Genomic DNA, 21,354 nt, shown 5'->3' with positions numbered 1-21,354 from the left:
ATAGCATGGATGTTCATCCCACACCTGGTAGAGATAATGTGAAGGAAGGTCCAAGTGTAATGACAGTAAACAATAGAGAGATGAATGATGTACAGGAATGTAAATCAAATTACATCTCAGATAGGAGCCTCATTTGGCTAATCAGAGACCATCGCAAATTAACTATTTTTTTTTAAAGATTTTATTTGTTTATCTGAGAGACCGAGAGAAAGAAAAAGCGCATGAGTGGTGGAGGGACAGAGGGAGAAGCAGACTCCACTGATCAGGGAGCCCAACGTGGGGTTCGATCCCAGGACCCCGTGATCATGACCTGAACCAAAGGCAGACCCTTAACTGACTGAGCCACCCAGGTGCCCCGAACTTAACTATTTTTGAAAGAAAAAGTATATTCAAAATTGTTTAATTGTTTATTATAATTGTTTAATTTGTGCCATACCCCATATCACTTGATAAGTAATTTTAAAATATGGGATTTGGTATGTTTACTCAGAGAATGACAAGGAATACAAAGTACGTGATATTTATTCATGTAATAATATTGATATACATATGCATAAATATTTGGATAGTTAATAAATATTTGAATGTGTGTTATGCCAAAACAACCCCAATGCATCATTTACTTATAATTAAAAGAATAAAGCAATTTTATATTATATAAGAATACATACTATATTATATATTTATGTAGAATATAAAGTATAGTATTTTATACTTATAAACTATATCATCTTTGGGGAGAGACTTGTGCTCACTGTTTGTATATAATAAATATATATATAAAATAGTATTACATTCATAAATATTATGCATTTTGTATTCCTTGTCATTCTCTGAAAAACATCCTAAGTTACATTTTTTAAAACTACTTATCAACTACTTAAAAATACTACTTAACTACTTATAAATAAATTCATTTGCTGGCGGTCTCTGATTAGCTAAATGAGGCTCCTGTCTTAGATGTAATCGGACCTAAGGATACTTATCCAAATCTCCCATCACAGGTTTGTTCAGTTCGCACAACGTCTAACAAGGTTCTAGTGCCGGACTGATCTGTGGGTAAAGCCATGAGGGGGATGAATTGTGATTTTACGTTACTGACAGAGCACCTGCGTGCCTGGGTCTGCCATCTATGGAGGCAGGAAATATGGAAGGGGGTCCACATTCAAGAATACCATAAATTCAGCTTTGGAGACATGAAGTTTGAGTGTGTGATTGCTGCTCCCAGTGGGGACCCCGAGAAGGGAGTTCAGATCACCCTGGAGGGAATGTTAGAAATTAGAGATCTGGGGTGCAGTCAAATCTGTGAGTGATGGGTTAGGTAAAGGGAGTTTCAAGTCCTCAGGTTCAATGAGCTTACTGAGGAGAAAATGACATCTAGCATGATGAGAGAGCTAAGGGCTGGTGTCTGAGGAGTTCCAGAATTTAGAGACAATGGGCAAGAATGAGATGTTCCACTAGAGGGAGACAGACAGTGGCAGGGTGTTGGAACCATGATGGAATTGAGGCATCACACAGGCCAGAGAAAGAAAGTGGTGTGTGTTTCCTATGGGAGACTTTTTTTTTTTTCCTTAAAGATATTACTTATTTATTTGCCAGAGAGAAAGAGAGGGTAATAAGCAAGGGGAGGGGCAGGCAGGGGAAGAAGCAGGTTCCCCACCGAGCAAGGAGCCTGATGTAGGACTTGATCCCAGGACCTTGGGATCACAATCTGAGCTGAAGACAGACGCTTAACCAACTGAGCCACCTAGGCGTTCCCTGTGGGAGACATTTTTAAATTAGGACTATGTTAACAGCGCAATGGCTGACAGTTACATCAGGCCAGCAAATAGCATTCCCCAAGACTCCTGGAGGTTCTACACTAGAAAGAGAAGAGGATATTATTCTGATAGCACTCCCTTCCTTTGGACAACAGAATTACTTTAAAGAGAGAGGAAGTTTCAAACAGATAAAGATGGTTAGGCAAGGTCATTTTGTGTAGAAGTTACCAAAATGGAACCATTAAAGGATATTCTATTAAGATCTGTAAATAAAGCTAATGCGAGTTGGCCTGGGTTGATTAGTCCTAAGTTCAGCTCCCTATGACTGTCGCTCAAAATTTGTCTCCACCCAGAACTACTGAATCAGAATCTTCATCTTACAAGGTGCTCCAAATACTTGTAGATACATTAAAAATTCATTGGGATTATTGAAAGAGTACCTGTAAATGAAAATTATAAACAGATTGTCAGTTAAACATTGAAATTTATCTTTTATCAGAGTTGTCCCATTTTCAAAATACTATTTTCTTTTATTTCAGTTATCTTTTTTCATCAACTTTTTTTTTAAAGATTTTATTTATTTGACAGACTGAGATCACAAGAAGGCAGAGGGGCAGGCAGAGAGAGAGGGAGGAAGCAGACTCCCCATTGAGGAGAGAGCCTGATGTGGGGCTCTATCCCAGGACCCCGGGATCACGACCTGAGCTGAAGGCAGAGGCTTTAACCCAGTGAGCCACCCAAGTGCCCCTCATTAACTTTTGAATATAATTTTGAAAAATATCCCTGTTAAGTATACAGTTGTATGGGGTTTGACAAATGCATATATTCCCGTACCACACTCATAATCAAAGTATAGAGCATTTTCATTACCTGTCACCCCCAATTTCCCATGCTCCTTTGCAGTCAATGCCTTTATCTTGGTTGCAAGAAACCACAGGTCACTATGAATTTATTTTACCGTTCTGAGAATTTTCTATAAATGAAATCATTCAGGATTTACTCTTTTCTGTCTTCATTCCCTCAGTCTAATGGTTGAGCCGTACCTATGCTGACACATTTTTAGTTGTTCCTTCTTTTCTACTGTTCAGTAGTATTCCATGATGTGGAATCACACATGAGATCACATGATGATATGGCCACACAAGAATTTATTTATCAGTTCACAGCTTGATGGAAATTGGGATTGTCTCAGATTTTTGGCCATTACGAATAAAGCTACCAAGAATGGTAATGTACCAATCTGTATGCAGAAAGATGTTTTCTTTTCTCCCACGTAAATACTTAGGAGAGAAATTCTGGGTCATATAATACATGTATTTTTAACTTTATAAGACAGAGCCAAATTGCTTAGCAAAGTGATCTTGCATTTTACATTCTTGCTGATAAAGCATAAGAGTTCCAGTGTCTCCACATCCTCACAGACTTGATATTTTCAGTCATGTTAATGTTATTCATTTTCTTTAAATGAGTAGAGGGACTTCACTGAGGCTATTTTCCTGCTTACTCATGATATCAGCTATCTTTTTATGGGAGCATTTTCCTTCTGTATATCTTCTTTGGTGAAGTGTTTGTTCAAATTTTTGCCCATCTTTAAAATAGGCTACCTTTTATTACTGAGGCTATATTTCATTAAAATTAGGCTATCCTTAAATTTAGGCTGTCTTCCATTATTAAAAGTTCTTTATATTCTTGACATAATTTTTTTGAGATGGTACGCTTCACAGATTTTGGTGACATTGTGTAGGGACCCTGTTATGCTTCTGCATATCTTCCCAATTTTAGTTTCTGTGCTACCAACACAAGCGTGATACAAGGCTTTTGTTAAATGTACGAGCATTGTGAATATTTTTCTTCCGGCAAAGTTTTTAATTTTATTATTGGTGTTTTACAAAGAGTAAAAGGTTTTAACTTTGATGAGTTTCAAGTTCTCATTTTCTTTGAAGCATATGCTTATTCTATCCCATCTAGGAGATAACTGCCTACCACAAAACCTATGATTTATTTCAAAATAATTTTGTATATGGCATGAGGTGAGTGTTGAGAACATTTTTCATTCCTCATATACCAATATCAGGTTGTTCTAGAAAAATTTGCTGAATTCCCTGATTTTACTGAAAATCAACTGGTAATATCTAAGTGGTCTATTTCGTTTCATATGCCCGTATTACTCTCCTAAATAAATACAACACATTCTACATTCCTAAAACTTTGTAGTAAGCCTTGAAGTCAGAAGCATAACTCACCCAACATTGTTTTTTTTCTTTTTCAAAGTTATTTTGTCTGTTCTAGGCTCTGCCTATCCATGTAAATTTTAGAATCATTCTCTATCTGTAATCTATTTATTTATCCATATATTTATAAAGAATTAAAAAATGTTGGACGCCTGGGTGGCTCGGTTGGTTAAGCGACTGTCTTCGGCTCAGATCACGATCCTGGAGTCACGGGGTCGAGTCCTGCATCAGGCTCCCAGCTCCATGGGGACTCTGCTTCTCCCTCTGATCCTCTCCCCTCTCATGCTCTCTCTCACTCTCTCTCTCTCAAATGGATAAATAAAATCTTAAAAAAAAACCCACGTTATATCTTAGGACTTATTGCTGAGTTGGCTGCTCTATTAAACATGCATAAATAGCCCAAAGGAAAATCCTATAATCATATTACCTTCAGCTTCTATCTGTACAAAGTAATGAAGGTATCATTATTACCTTATAATCATCAATGCTGCTCATGGCAATATAAGGAGAACATGAGGATATCAAAATCAACCAGAATATGGTATATAGTTGGAACTCGTATGCACTACTACTCTCTCTGTCCTGAAAATACAAAGAATACAATACAATGAGCTGAATAACAAATTCAAAATTTGTTTTCTGGAATACGTTTTAAGAAAATATTAAACTAATGATATACACTCCTGCGTTAAGTCCCTGTGGAGGTTCCCAAACTCTTTCCTTATCCATTTTTGGTTCCAAATTTGAAGCTTAACTCTTAGCTTTCTATCCCAATTCATGGGTAAGGAAAATGACTCAAAGAGGGTGAATGAATTGATAATATGGCACAGTTGGAAAATAAAAAAAAGGAGTAAGATTTGTCATTCTCTTACATTATTATATATATATTATATATATATAATATCTCTTACGGTGAACAATAAATAATGATCATTCACATTCCATTTTTAACTCCTATTTAATTATTTCAAATGTGATAGCTTGAGTCAAAAAATCCTATCAGATGTTTTATGGGCACAGTGATGATCAGTATCTGTCTAGGTATACCACGAAATCAGATAAACACTGGTCCAGGATTCAAAAGGAGAGATAAAGTACAGTATGAGAAGGGGAATTGAAATCTCCAAAGAAAAACCTTTGACCTTGGCTACACACATTTGTTGCTCCTGTTTGGAAAAATCTTTGAGGACGGAAGATTCACAGACTCTCCCGAAAGCAGTTCCCATGTTACTTTCATGATCTACCTTTGTGGTGTTTGATTACACAGATTACTGAAAAAAGTTGTAAGCAGAGTCTGGTCCTCTTCAGCTTGACCATGAAAGAAATGCTTGCTAACTACGGGAAGGTGAAATCTGGGCTTATTGACAGGACCTTTTCAGAACACCTTACAGGCTGTGTGGGTTCAGTACTTAGCGGTAAGCCCGTGACTTTGAGCAGGACAGACACAAGGTCTAAAGCTACGAAAGGCTATTACTTGAGTAGTGAATAGGTAAATTCAAATAGAACAGGAAATGAGTTGCTGGAGATATCAAAGTTCTGATGTTGGGCACCTAAATACAAGGTTAATTAAAGTGGCTGGTGTCAAACTTCTTGTGGCTAAAACAGAATGTTTTCATAGATGGAAGCTCAAGGCACATTGCTCAGTTTGTATCCTCCCTCAGAAACCAGAAAACTGATAGGAGGTTAATAAAATGAACCATAGCATAGATTCTAAAATCAATTAATACTTGATGGAGAATTAGAATTTTTGCTTTAATGATTTAACTTCTTACACATTCTTAATGAAAGGGATTTTTATTTTCTGAACACACCATGACTTGACATATGTTGTAAGAAACTAACTCAAGATCTTGCAGGAGTGTATAAAAATAATGGTGGGTTCGTTTTATATACACATGGGTAGGTGGTCCTTAGCCATAGATAAAACCCATATATAAAACCCTATAGTGGTATGGAATATAGATAATTTGCTGACCTCTGACATTCATTTATGCATTTAACAAATAAATTACTTAGTGCTTATCATGTTCCAGGTCTTATCTCAGGTACAAAATACTTTGTAGTATTAAAAATGTATGGTATCTGTGTTCAAAGAACTCTCTAAGAGGAAGAAATATATTTAGGAAATAATAAAAAAGGAATAGTTACAAACTCTAATAGGTATTCTGGTTTCCAAACTTACAAGACTGTATATAATCTAATCACCTGAGCTTCTCCCCCCTGCCCACTCTGCCTCCTCCAGGTATGAAAAAGCTGGTTTGGTAGGTCTAGAGTTGGCTCAGATAATGAGTATTTATTACAAGAAATTGGAGTAATTCTAATATAACCAGTCTGCAGTTTTGGCCTGAACTTTGTCCTAAATTTTTTCCTTTTGTAGCATTTCTAAAAGTACTAATAAGACTTCAATTTCTTTTCCTCTCTGTCCCCCTCCCCCCTTCCCTCCTTCCTTCTATCTTTTGTTATTTTTGTGCTCGTTTCAGTGCTCCCTAAGTTCATTTTTGTCACATTCTCTTTGAAAAATATTTTGTTAGTTCTGTTTTGCATTTAAAAATTTGAAGCTCTAGGGGAACTTGGCTGGGTTAGTTAGTAGGGCATGTGACTCTTGATCTTGTGGTTGAGAGTTCAAGCCCCATGTTGGGTGTAGAGATTATTTAAAAATTGAAGCTCTAAAAGTGTATTGATTTTTCAAAACCAGGAGCTAGCATGAATCCAAGTGGTAATTTATTATGCAGTAATAATAGATCGCAGCACTTAGAAGAGTGATCTCTACCAGATCCTGATGGAGGAGAGTCAATATACTTACCATTATAAAGGTACTTCTGTCAGTTTGGATGTGTGCTGATGGTATAATCATTCCAAGTAGTGCATTACTAATGATATCCATAAGAACTGGGAAGCAATTTAGTCTTTTGGTATTACATGCTAATGAAAAACTGTAATTCTAAAATATAAAAAGAAAGGTTATAAATTCTCAAAGATCTTTTTTTTTCTGAAGAGGTCAAAATTCAATTTATTTTCTTTAAGATTTTATTTATTTATTTGACAGAGAGTGAGAGAGGGAACACAAGCAGGGGAAGTGGGAGAGGGAGAAGCAGACTCCTGCCGAGCAGGGAGCCTGATGCGGAACTCGATCCCAGGACCCTGGAATCCCGGCCTGAGCTGAAGGAAGATGCTTAAAAACTGAACCATCCAGCTGCCCCAAAATTCAATATTTTAACAAGAAGATCATGTTTTTAAAATGATGTCAAATAATCAAAGCAAAAAACACACACTGTGTAAGGAAAACAAAACATATACGTAGGCTGTATCTTATTTTCAAGACACCAGATGTCTGGCTTAAGGCTAGAATCAATTATTACTGTTAAAGAATAAAACAGGGGCACCTGGATGGCTCAGTGGGTTAAAGCCTCTGCCTTCAGCTCAAGTCATGATCCCAGTGTCCTGGGATCGAGCCCCGCATCAGGTTCTCTGCTTAGCAGGGAGCCTGCTCCACCTGCCCCCTCCCCCACCCCGCCTGCCTCTCTGCCTACTTGTGATCTCTGTCTGTCAAATAAATAAATAAATAAATAAAATCTTAAAAAAAAAGAATAAAACAGAGGTTTCACAATATATGTATAGTAAAATCGCTGAGAGGAAATCTGAGTTCTTTGGACTCAAATATGCACTTAACAGTGGGTATTATATAGTATTTATTTTGCTAATACACGCCATTTGTATTGGTAGACAATGACTGAGGTATGAATTATTCATCATATTAATGACTACCATTCATTAAGTAATAAAAGCAGTATTTGTTTTTCATTTCATTTCCTAAAGGGGAGAACTGAGTACACTGGTATTATATTAGCTTTTCCACACCTTTGGGAAAGATTGTGAAACAGAAACCAGCATACCTTTGTATTACCAGATACAATGATGGCTCCATTATATGATGGGTCATCCAGGCCAGTTTTGGTTCCAGATACATCCACTTCCAAAGCTATGTTCTGATGCTCCACAGAATGTATAAAGTCATCAATGCTTGCCCCTGAGTTGTAGATAGGTATATCACAAAACTTAGAAAATCAATATCAGGTTGTATAGTAAAATTATAATTAATGTCATTATGTGATCCTTACTGTAATATGGTCAGGATATTTTTCCACATCAGAACATACTTGCTACTTTGAATTAAGTCTATTCACTTGTCACGCAATTTACTTTATAATATATTTATTTGCTTCAGATTACTGCTAATGTGAAAGGTGAAAGTCTTTTTTACCACCATATGGCATTTAGAATAGATGTTTTCCCCTAGAATATTGCATTGAGTGGCCATAACAATTAAGGTTTTAGTGACACAGATAATCTCCAGTAATTAACCACCAAAATTGCTAAATCTCACTATACTACTGCTACCTTATTAACTGACTTTCAAAATGTGTCTTGAATTGGGAAGACAACTTGTTGGATGAAGGCATGGAGAGGTTTGTGGACTTTCCCCTAGAAAGGCAACCATAACTTGTGAAAATCACTAAAAATCCAATAAGTTAAAATCTCCTGACTGCCTTAAGGGCATACAGAAAATGAAAAAAGAAAAAAACCTCCACATTTATTTAAGAAAATCTAATAAATCTGGGTAAGAACTCTAAGAAAATGGCACTCGAGTAAAAAAATCTATACCTTCATTCCCTGTCATTGATTAGTATGACAGAAGATCCACTCTGACTGGATCTAGTCAAGAACTTGTGCCTAGGATAGAGCTTCCATCTTATGAATAGGGGATGGATGGAAGAAGAGAACTCCAGACCTCTCACTGCCTGGGATGGAGTTTCTGCAACATGGGACTGGAAGGAATGAGAAAGGTTGGTGTCCAGACCCTCCTAGGAAGATAACTGGATAGCTATTGAAGTTGCATCCCTTCCTCACACCATACAAAAAAATTAACTCAAAATGGATCAGAGACCTACATATAAGAACTAAGAGTATAAAAACCTTAAAAGGAAATATAGAAGTAAATCTTTGTGATCTTGGGTTAGGTAAAGCTTACTTAGATATGACACCAAAAGCACAAGCAAGGGAAAAAAACAAGGTAGACCTCATAAAAATTAAAACATTATGTTTCAACGGACACCAATGAGAAAATGCAAAGGCAATCTACAGGGTGAGGTGAAATATTTGCAAAATATTTGCCATTGATTCTTATTATTCATGGTACATATATTCTCTAACATCACCACAAACATGGAATTAGTGAATTCTCAATTATTGCTCTGAAGAGAAACACAAGGTTCGTTCCTGTGAGCTTCTGGTCACAACAGTTTCTTTTATCAATCAATATATCACCATATTTTTATATGTTTTGTTGTATATATTGTTGATTCATTAACATTGATCTCAAAGCCAATGGCACTATAACTCATGCCTGAACGAAGTTTATTTGACACACATATTTTCTCTGTAAGTTACCTCAGCCTTCCCTATTTAGAGACACTGGAAAGCACCTCGATCCTATTCTTGGGGTCATTTTCAACAGCAAAATCACCCAAAAAAAGCAAGAAAATGTGAAAAACATGGCCCTAAATGGACTACAGAAAGGATATTTATGTATAGTGTGAGACCTGAAACAACAAGGCAGACCATCACCTTGTTTACCTCAGCTAGAAATTGTGCATCAGGTGACTCCAATTTTTCACTTCTCTAAGCATGTCTGTGACTTACTATGAAAGAGCCACGAGTCTTGGTTTCAGGGTCACAAATAAATTTTCCTTACTAGATAAGTTTGCAAATACAGAATCTGTGAATAGTGAGGATCTATTGCATCTAAGAAGAGACAGGTATTTAGAATATATAAAGAACACTTAGGATTCAATAAAAAGGACATACAACCCATATTTTAAAAGACATTTCTCCAAAGATAGATATACAATGGTCAGTGATGAAAAGATGTACATGAAAAGATGCCTAAGGTCACTAGTTACTAGCAAAATGCAAATAACCACAAGATACGACTTGATTCACACTAAAAGGGTAAGACCAAAAAAGGAAGTAACAAATTTGGGTGAAAATGTGTAGAAACTGGAATCTTCACAAACTGCTAGCATGACAATAAATTGGGGTAGTCACTTTAAAAGAGTTTAGTTGTTCCTCAAAAGGTTAAATACAGTCACCATATGACTCCACAATTCCATTCCTGTATTTTATACCCCAAAGAGATGAAAAAAAAAAAAAAAAGGATGTTCATACAAAAACTTGGACTTTCATAGCAGCAGTATTCATAATAGCCAGTTACTGGGGGAATATACCCATCAAGTGATGAATAATAAATAAAATGTAGCACAGTCCCAGGAAAGAATATTATTCCACAATTAAAAAATTAAATATTGAAACATGCTACAACATAGATGAACCTTGAAAACATCATACTACATGAAAGAGGTCAGTCATAAAAGATCCTACATTGCATAATTCTACTTATATTAAATGTCCAGAGTAGCAGATCCATGGAAACAGAAAGAAAACTTGTGGTTTCTCTGAGCTGGGGACGGAGTGAATGGGAGTAAGTACTTAGTGAGTATGAAATTTCTTTTTTGGGATGAAAATGTCCTAAAATAAGTTGTAACGATGGTCACACAATTCTGTGAAATACACTCAAACCCACTGAATTGTAAGCATTTCATTTTGCACACAGCCACCAAAAAATTTATTTCTCCTCAGCAAATCCCTCCCTAGTTCCTTCTCCATTTTGGGCTTGTACTCATCACTCTCAAGACTCATGAGTGGTTTTATGCTGAAGAAGCCCAATGCTCATTTTCCTCTCTCACATTTTATGTTTTTTAAGTAATGCTCATAACAGGGAATGCATTTAGGAATGGAGTACACACCCCATCATTACCTGTTTTATTGATGATCAGTAATTGAGTGAGAGGATCGCGTGGTTGTTGTCCAGGAGCAAGGAAGTATAAATGAGGAGAAAGGTCCCAAGTGTAGCTCATTTCATATATTCTGTTGTGGATAGTCTTCAAAAGAAGAGGGCAAATTCCAACTCCTAGAATCAAGAGCCTACCCAGAAGAAAAGGGCCAGCGTGAATGCACAGTCATTTCTGAACTTTTCAGAACTGTCTGAGCAGATGATGCTGTGATGAGATCAAGAGATTATGAAAATTAAACATTGAGCTCTCTGATTCATTTCTTGAGTTTCTGCCCTTTTCCCACCTCTTGATTAAGGATGACAAAATGGAGACTTATCCTTGGTTCACTTCTCTTGTTACTCTCAGGCTATGGCTTATCCCACACATTTTCAAGGGGCAGGTGTCCTTGAACTGTGCCTGCAGTTCAGATTTGTCTTCTCTCCTGAGACTCCAGTTCTTTGCTCTCCCTTCCTGCTAGTTAATCCATCAATGCTCTGGACTCAATTTTCTTCACAACTACTCCTCTTCAGATAGTCCCTATTTCTGTTAGTGACAGCAGGATTTCTTTAGTCACCAAGCTCAAATTTTCAATTATTCTTTATTCTCTTGTAGTCACCATTTCAAGGAAGTTGAAAAAAATTTTTTTTTTTAATTTGAGAGAGAGAGAGAGAGAGAGAGAGAGAGAGAGAGAGAGCATGAATGGGGTGGGGAGGAGTAGAGGGAGAGAGAGAGAATCCCCAAGCAGACTCCCTGCTGAACACAGAGCCCAACACAGGACTTGATCTCTCAACACTGAGAGCGTGACCTGAGCCAAAACCAAGAGTCAGATGCTTTACCAAGTGAGCCACCCAGTTACCCCTCAGTTGAAAACTTTTATTGTTCCATCCTTATACCTTGCTTCAAAACTTTTCTCTGTTCGTAATTTCTTGTTTTACAATGTTACAGCTTGTTTGAATTCTTGCTAAATGCCCAGCATCTCTCCAGACGTTGTTATACAAGGTTGCCAGATAAATAATAAAGGTTTTTCTTAAATCATGCTATCTCCTTGTCATAGGCTCTCAATGAATTCCCATTACTTACTTATTTATGAGTATTTATGGAGACTCTATTATGTGCTAACAAGTCTCCTATCTTTTTGATGCTTCATCAAAGTATTCATAGACGAGGTACTGATTGGTAGCCAAAGTGCCACAGACACAAGTGAGCCAATGAGAGGGGATGCGATTCGGAGGAGCGGGGATAGTGGCCAGTGTGCACACAGGAAGTATGGGGGAATGAGGGACCGCCTGGATGGCTCTGTCAGTTAGACATCTGCCTTCAGCTCAGGTCATGATCCCAGTGTCCTAGAATTGAGTCCCACATCGGGCTCCTTGCTCAGTGGGGAGCTTGCTTCTCCCTCTGCCTGTCACTCCCCCTGCTCATGCTCTGTCACTCAGATATATAAATAAATAAAATACTTTTTTTTTAAAGAAAGGAAGTATGGGGGGGTGCTTGGGTGGCTCAGTGGGTTAAAGCCTCTGCCTTCAGCTCAGGTCATGATCTCAGGGTCCTGGGATCGAGCCCTGCATTGGGCTCTCTGCTCAGCAGAAGCCTGCTTCCCCCTCTCTCTCTGCCTGCCTCTCTGCCTACTTGTGATCTCTCTCTGTCAAATAAATAAATAAAGTATCTAAAAAAAAGAAAGGAAGTATGGAGAGTGAACTAGCAACACTTAGGAGAGCTGGTAGGAAGTCATGACATTTAGGTAAGACCAAGTGGAACCCAGTGGGAGCGTCAGGACATCCAGGGAAGTGTCAGGAGCATTACTGTACAATACTCAAAATAAGGCATGGGCATATGGATATGTTGGGGGGGTGCAGGACGTAAATCCGCATCCCATTGTTTTCAGTCACCTACCCAGTAGAAAATTTGAAAGAGATGGAATAACACAGGAAAACTACATTACTTGAACTTTTTCCTGAAAATTCACTCCGAAAACATTACAAATTTCCCCTGCTAGACTGCCAATAGATAACCATCAAAACCATTAACCAAACTGGGGTATTATTCTTTATCCAGTTTTGTAGATGCAGATATTTATTTTAATTTTTTCATTATCTTCTCTTGATTTTACATTTCAGATTTGTTTTTTAATGTATTGACTGGAAAAAAAAAAAAGAAAAACCACCTGTGGCCCTCTGACACTCACAGAGATAAGAGAGCTTTCCTTTCATGCTTTAAGTTCAAGAAGCGAACACGTGCAATCATGCAGATTTGCTGTTTCCAGAGAACCAGGCCCCCTATGGTCTTTGTCGTCTCATTGAGTGAACTGAGAACTTGTTCCATCTCAACAAGCCTCTCTGTATCTCCAGTTCTTTCTGCCTGTGCTTCTCCCAACGTGGCCATATCTACAAAATACAAAAAAAAAAAAAAAAAAAAAAAAAAGCAATTCACAAAATCCCACTTCAGATGGACCTTCTGGAGCTTCTTGGAGGAGATGTTTTAGCAATGATATCACAATCTTCTGTGAAACTGTAGTGTTATGTGGAGCTATTGGCTGCTGCTATGAGCTAGAAACATCTATGAAGTTTCATGTCTTGAACAAAAGGAGTAGAAAGGGGATCTTAGATCATATGGATACAGACAGTACATTAAAGAGGTTATGACAAATATGCATAATCACATCATGCCCCCCAGGTGCCCCAGAGACTGTCACCCCTCTTCCCAAGAGAATAATACCTGCTATTTTTAACCCATTAGTTAAATGAAAGCACAAAGAAAGCAAAATAATAATAAAAATTTTCATAAAGGGAAGAGCCATCCCTAGAGGAGATGATACATATGGGTGTTTTCATGTTAGGGGCACGGTAGAAGAAGGAAAGAACAACTTTAGACTTGAATGAGGAGAGAGCACTAAACAAACTCTTCTGGTCATATGTGGCCTGGTACCCAAGTCACAAACTGAGTTCACACCTTTTACCAATTCTTTCCCATGAGAACTTCACCAAATACTTGGGAACAAAAGCCGAAGATTGTAAAGAAGAGCTAAGAAAGATACATATCAGGTCCATAGAGTCTTGGGCAAGATATCATCAAGGTACATGGGGCTTTCCTTTGTAAAGGAAATCCAGTAGGGGCTGGCTACTGGACAAATGAGTGGAGAAAGACAGACTAAGAGAGACTAGATCTTGGCTGGATACATGCATTGACAGACTAATTTAGAGTATGGGGTGGTAAGGAGAAGTGATTCCCAAGACATGGTGAGCTATGGTCAAGAGTGGAGAGTCAGGTTACCTCCCAGGAGTAGAAAAACTGAAACTCCCCCCAAAACCAAATAAACAAGAAAAATGATAGCAAGCTGAAAATCAGGGAGATATCTGCTATTGTTGAGAAATTGGGCAGTGGGCTTGTATCCCATAGAGAGAGCTCCAGAATTTTGCCTGTGCTGGAATATGATTTTAATGTCAATAACAGTATCTTGGAAATCCACACATATTTGTACATATTTGTACATTGAACGACACATTTAGAAATCACCAAGTATTACAATACTCTGTCATCAAATAGGGTGTGTAATGAAAAGTGTAAACTTATTTAAAATAACCAACTGGGAATTTTTGAGTTGAAATGTTTAATAACTGATTTTAAAAATTGACTGAAAAAATAAAAGCTCTTCAACAGATGAATGGATAAAAAAAAGATGTAGTTCATATATACAATGGAATATTACTCAGCTATCAGAAAGAATGAATATCTACCATTTACATCGCATCGATATGGATGGAACTGGAGGGAATTATGCTAAGTCAAATAAGTCAAGCAGAGAAACAATTATATGGTTTCACTCATATATGAACTATAAGGAATGGCACAGAGAACCATAGGCAAAGGGGTGGAAAACTGAAGGGGGAGAAATTGGAGAAGGCGACGAACCATGAGAAACTATGGACTCTGGGAAACAAACTGAAGGTTTCAGAGGGGAGGAGGGGTGGGGGGATGGAGTCACCAGGTGATGAGCACTAAGGAGGGCACGTTTTGTGATGAACACTGGGTGTTATATGCAACTAGTGAATCACTGAACACTACATCAAAAACTAATGATGTACTCTACAGTGACTAACTTAACATAATAAAAAAAAGTGAAAAAAAAATAAAAGCTCAACAAATATCTGTTGATATTTTGGAAGAAAGAAATCAGTGAACATGACAAAAGATAAATTGAGATTATTAAGTTTGAAGAACAGAAGGAAAAAAGAATGAAAATAAAATGAAGTCCCAGATAAATGTGAGACATTATCAAGCATATTAACATACCCTACCACATACATTAATGGAAGTTCCAGAAGGAGAGTTGAGAGAGAAAGGGTCAGAAAGTATAGCTGAAAAAATTAATGGCTAAAAACTTCTCAAATTTGATGAAAAACACAAACCACACATACAAAAAGCTCACCAAACTCCCAGCAGGATAAATGCAAGGAGATCAACACCTAAAGATATCAGGGTCAAGCTGTCAGACGCCAAGGACAAAAACAGAATCTGGAAAGCAGCAGGAGAAAAACAACACATCATACACAAGAGATTTTCAATAAGATCTAAAGCTGACTTCTCATCAGAAATCAGGGAGATCAAACAGACACAATGAAAAAGTGCCCCACATCACTCAGCATCAGGGAAATGCAAATCAAAACCACAACGAGATACTACCACACACCAGTCAGAATGGCTAAAATTAACAAGTCAGGAAACAACAGATGTTGGTGAGGATGTGGAGAAAGGGGAACCCTCCTACACTGTCGGTGGAAATGCAAGCTGGTGCAGCCACTCTGGAAAACAGCATGGAGGTTCCTCAAAAACCTGAAAATCGAGCTACCCTACAAACCAGCAATTACACTACCGGGTATTTACCCTAAAGATACAAATGTAGTGATCCGAAGGGGCACATGCATCTGAATGTTTATAGCACCAATGTCCACAGTAGCCAAACTATGGAAAGAACCTAGATGTCAATCAACAGATGAATGGATAAAGAAGATGTGGTATATATATATACAATGGGATACTATGCAGCCATCAAAAGAAATGATATCTTGCCATTTGCAACAATGTGGATGGAACTAGAGGGTATTAAGCTGAGTGAATAAGTCAATCAGAGAAAGATAATTATCATATGATATAACTGATATGAGGAATTTGAGAGGCAGGGTGGGGGGTTGTGGGGGCTACGGAAGGAAAAAATGAAACAAGATGGGATCAGGAGGGGGACAAACCATAAGAGACTCTTAATCTCACAAAACAAACTGAGGGTTTCAGCGGGGGGAGTAGGGATAGGGTGGCTGGGTTATGGAAATTGGGGAGGGTATGTGCTATGGTCAGTGCTGTGAAATGTGTAAGCCTGATTATTCACAGACCTATACCCCTGGGGCAAATAATACATTATATGTTAACAAAAAAATTAAATTAAATTAAATAATAATAAAAAAAAGAAACTGGGGAGACCAGCAGGCAATGAAAGGACATAATCAGAACGCTGGAAGAGAGAGACTGAAAATCAATGTTTTGTCTGAAATTGCTCTTGGGAAGCAGGATGAAGGCAGTGAGCCCTGTTTAGAAGAAAATGAGTCACCTCTAATAATAAGACAATACTAGCAGGAAAGGTAACAGAAGTCACAGGGATGCATTTTGGCTTTACTCATCCCTGTCCAGGAAAGGAGTTGTGTCTTACGGAAATCTATACTGCATTGTTGTAAATTGTGTTATGTGATCACTCTCATGCACTTTGTTTACCCGATTCATCAATAGCTGATTTCCCTTCCAGTTTCAGGAACACTTCATTCAAGGTTGTCATGGAAACGCCGTAATTCTCAATTCCCAGGTCAGGACATCTATCCAGATCGTTGTAAAGTGCTGCAGAGCACAGACAATAGCAAAAATCAAAACAACAAAGATCACGAGTGAGCTGAGGACCACTTTTCAAACTAAAATGCATAAATATATGAAAAGTATGATGTCATACTTGTGATAGGTCAGACATTTTAAAACTCACATTTCCTAATAAGGAACCTTATTCTTTAAATTCCCTACGTTATTTGCAATTGTATATTGTGTTATAGCCCATATACTAATTAACCCGAATTAACTGAAGACTCTTTTCCAGAACCATCTGTGTGGTGTGTGTGTGTGTGTGTTTTTAAAGATTTTATTTATTTATTTGACAGACAGAGATCGCAAGTAGGCAGAGAGGCAGGCAGAGAGAGAGAGAGAGAGAGAGAGAGAGCAGAGAGCCCGATGCGGGACTCGATCCCAGGACCCTGGGTTCGTGACCTGAGCCGAAGGCAGTGGCTTTAACCCACTGAGCCACTCAGGCGTCCCAAAGAACCATTTGTGTTTTAACTGGCTGAAGGGAAAGAACTAATTTTTTTGAGAATTAGTTGGATGGTGCAGGAGTTTTTTCAGTTCCAAAAATCTCTGTTAAAGGAAGGACATAAATTATAAATCATATTTTTAAATTTTCAGCTTTTGACTGTGGAAGAAAAAATTCACAAGATCTCACAGAGAAATACAGCCGACTCAGGGCATCTTGGAATGGTAGGGAAGGGGTAATCAGTCTCCGGCAAGCAATTCTGTATCTACTCACTCCTCAGTTTGATCACCAAAAATACTTCGGGTATTCTTACAACAATAAACAACGTCCCTGCCTAATAGATCAGAATAATAACAGCTAATTCAACAAAGCTTGAATTAAAAACTAATTTTAAATCTTAATATGATTACATACGTCCTGAGGATTCCACCTGCAGCTTCTCGTTGGGCAAAAGGATCAATTAAAGGCTTTCCATCCTGGTGAGAGCAGCATAGACAGAAAAGCAGAAAAGAAGCAAGATTCAAACTGCTAGTGAACATTATGTGTCATTCTCCATTCCGCCTAAAATCTTACAAGCCTCCTCTAAATTAGAACTGGTATGAGAACAGATTAATTAGGGTTCAATTAACATTTTCCCTATGGCTCTAAGGAATGCTTGTGCTGTCACCATAAAATGGACATTTGAATGACTTTGTGGGGTAATTTATGTGTCTGTTAACCACACTTATGGCCCGGCTAATTGCTTCAACCACCCAATGCAGCCCTCCTTGTGCTCCATGACCAGGGAGTAAATCTTCTGAATAACATACATAATAAGTCAACTTTTTCTTTCTTTTTTAATTAAACTTTTTTTGGAGATTATTTTATTTTATTTTTAGAAAGAGACAGAGAGTGCAAACAGGGGGAAGGGCAGAGGGAGAGAGCGAGAGAATCCCAAGCAGACCCCCCCCATCCAGCCCAGAGCCCAACATGGCTCTTGATCTCATGACCTTGAGATCATGACCTGAGCCCAAATCAAGAGTTGGATGCTTACCCAACTACCACCCAGGTGTCCCTTGAGATAATTTCAGATTCACATGTGGTTATAAAAAATAATAGATCTGTATACTTCACTCAGTTTCCCCCAATGGTAATATCTTAAAAAGCCACTGTGGGATATCACACCCATGCTACTGATATTAATACAATCAAGATACAGAACATTTCCATCACCACAAAGATCATGCTACTCATAGACAGCATACTACCCATCACTCCTGATCCCATCTTCTCCCAACCCATGACTGCTATTAATCTGCCCTCCATTTCTAGAATTCTGTTATTTCAAGAATGTTATATAAATTGAGCCCTACAGTATACAATATTTTAGAATTGGCTATTTCCACTGAGAATAGTTCCCTGACTATTCCTCAAGGTTGTTGCATATGGCAGTCAGTAGCCTGTTCCTTTTTATTATTGAGTGGTATGTCACGAATGTACCACAATTAAACCATTTACTTGTTAAAGGGCATCTGGGTCCTTTCAGCTGTTGTCTACTCCAAATAAAGCTGCTACAAACATTCATGTACCAGTTTTTGTGTGAATATGTTTTCATCTCTCTAGGATAAATATCCAGTAGTGAAATGATTTGGCTGTATTGGAGTTGAGGGTTTAGTGTTTCAAAGGAATGGCAAACTTTTCCCAGAGTGGCTGTGCCATTTTCCACTGCCATCATCAAGGTAGGAGTGATCCATTTTGTCCACATCTTAGCCAGCATTGGATATGATCACTGTGTAAAAAAAAAGTTTTTAGCCATTCTGCTAAGTATGTAATGCAATCTCATAATGGTTTTAATTTGCAGTTCCCTGCTGACATATGATACTGGACACCTTTTCATGTGTGTCTGCCACCTGCACATCTTCAGTGAACTGTCTCTTCTTATCTTTTGCCCATTTTCCAGTTGGGTTGTCTGTTTTTTACAGTTGAGTTTTCAGAGTTCTCTATGTGTTCAGATACCAGTCTTCTGTGAGATACATACTTTGTGAATATTTTCTCCCAGTCTACAGCTCATTCTATCATCTCCTTAACAGGATCTTTCACAAAGCAATTTTTAAATTTTGATGGAGGAAAACTTATATTTTTTTTCCTTTCATAAACTGTGAATTTGGTGTCCAGTCTAAAAACTCTGCCTAGTAGTAGAACCTGCAGATTTTCTCTTATTCATTTAAAAAAAATTATGGTTTTACATTTTATATGTAAGTCCATGATTTACATTATGTTAATTTCTCCAGTCAAATGGTCTGAACTCTGAGTATAGCCCCTGAGCTATACCCCCTACATTATGTTAATTTCTATATGAGGTGGGAGATTTAGGTAAAAGTTTATTTTTATGCCTGTGGATCTACTTACTCCATTTGTTGGAAAGGTTATCCTTCATCTATTGAATTGCTTTTCCCCCTCTGTCAAAAATCAGTGAGTCATATCTGTGTAGGTTTATTTCTGGGTTCTCAGGTCTGTTCTATCTTTGTGTTAATCATTCTGCCAATAGCACATTATCCTGATTACTCTAGTTTACATAATGCTATAACTCACTCCCTTGAGTCTCCATAGAGGGGCCTGACCAAAACCACAGCTTCCTGCTTCAAAAGAGTTGATGGGGGCGCTCAGAATCTCTGACAAGGCTGATCGCTAAAGTCTTCTCCTGCAGAAAGCCAGTCTCTGAAGACTGGAAGAGGTGTCTGCTTTATCTAGTGCGTAGGCATCAACAGAGTGTCAAGGAAAATGAAAAAGTGAAAGATGTTCCCCAAAAGGAAACAAGGTAAACCTGCAGAAGCAAACCCTCATGAAATGAAGTGACATAATCTGCCTGACAAAGAATTCAAAATAGCTCTCTCTCTCTCTCTCTCTCTCTCACACACACACACACACACACAGGTCATAAAAAAATCTTTTATGCATTGGCCTAAAAACCCCAAGGTCATCACAATAGTCTTATGAAGAGAAGACTCACAGAGCTGTTTGTAATGGTTAAACTAGAGGTTTTCAACCATTTGTATTTATTCACATATATGAACACTAGAATATTTTGCTATGTACTACAAAGGGAATGAAAGACTAAAAAAGCTCCCTAAAATACCCAGACACTGTAATGCAACTATTAGAATATAATATTTCCCACTGTAGATAAAATCATTCAGTTACTGTATTATTCTTTGCATCTGTTTCAAATAGCTGAACACATTGTGAGCTCTCAATATATAAGAATTATCATTATTTCTATGAATATTATTTATGTATCTCATTTCATGGTGTTCTTGTACATTACCTGGAAATCTATTTGTTCTTTCTAAGGGCAATGTGTAGACAAGTTTTCCTTCACTTTCTGCTGATAATTTGGCATCAGGGATGTGTTGTTTAATAAGTGATGTTATATTTTCCTGAACATGCATTTCATTCAACTGCAAACTGGTGTTTGAAAAAAAAAAGAATCTATGTTATTTGACATAGTCTCCAGTGGCATGACAAAAATTACTAGCTTCTGGCAGATAAAAAAAATCAATTAAAATCTAATGCAAGAGATAAGCCATTTAAACATGAAAAGAGAGGATAAAAAAATCAGATCATATAAATGTAATGGGAGAAAACAGAGGGAGCTAATCAGAACTATTGGTCAGGCATTCAGGTTCTAATGCCCAGACAAGGTTGATAACCACTCAAGTCCTTAAAAGGAGAATAGTGGCAGAGTACAGATATCAAGGACACAAACAGGACTATATAAAATGGAATTTTTCAAAGGAGTTTAAGTTGGCTTAATAGGATTATTGTATTGGTCATGAAGAAGGGATTTTTGACAGGCAAAGACATAAAGCAGGTTCAGTTATTCAATTTGCTTTTTCATACAGATTTATTAAGTTATTAGTCTGTGATAAAAATATCCCTAAATGCTGGGATGAGGGTACAATGGTGAATAAGAGAGCACTGCCCTGTTCTTATGTAGTTCACTGTCCAGTGGGGAGACAGGGAGAAAAAAAATAAACAAACATAAAGAAATGATTAACAATAGTGATAAGTGCTGTGAAGGAAATTGGTTATAGATAGAAATTAATTGTGGACAAATGTGAGTATGGGTTGTTGAGACCACTAATTTTGCTTTTTTG

The 21,354-nt window shown here is 37.6% G+C and overlaps 1 protein-coding gene across 1 annotated transcript in view; it reads right to left on the bottom strand.

The window, feature by feature from the left end:
* LOC111158103 (ATP binding cassette subfamily A member 8) overlaps positions 1–21,354 on the bottom strand; it is a 73,179-nt gene that overhangs the window by 16,459 nt on the left and 35,366 nt on the right. Inside the window, exons 17-23 of the mRNA XM_022519946.1 lie at positions 20,523–20,662; positions 16,642–16,761; positions 13,067–13,265; positions 10,866–11,032; positions 7,885–8,018; positions 6,795–6,932; positions 4,463–4,573 (exon numbers count right to left, since the gene is read on the bottom strand). Of these exons, the coding sequence (XP_022375654.1) occupies positions 4,463–4,573; positions 6,795–6,932; positions 7,885–8,018; positions 10,866–11,032; positions 13,067–13,265; positions 16,642–16,761; positions 20,523–20,662 (1,009 nt within the window). The remainder of the gene's footprint in view (positions 1–4,462; positions 4,574–6,794; positions 6,933–7,884; positions 8,019–10,865; positions 11,033–13,066; positions 13,266–16,641; positions 16,762–20,522; positions 20,663–21,354) is intronic.

This window comes from Enhydra lutris, unplaced genomic scaffold (assembly GCF_002288905.1).
Source record: "Enhydra lutris kenyoni isolate GAN:26980312 unplaced genomic scaffold, ASM228890v2 scaffoldscaffold57, whole genome shotgun sequence".
Lineage (NCBI taxonomy): Eukaryota > Metazoa > Chordata > Mammalia > Carnivora > Mustelidae > Enhydra > Enhydra lutris.
This window is presented reverse-complemented; position numbering and strand designations above follow the sequence as displayed.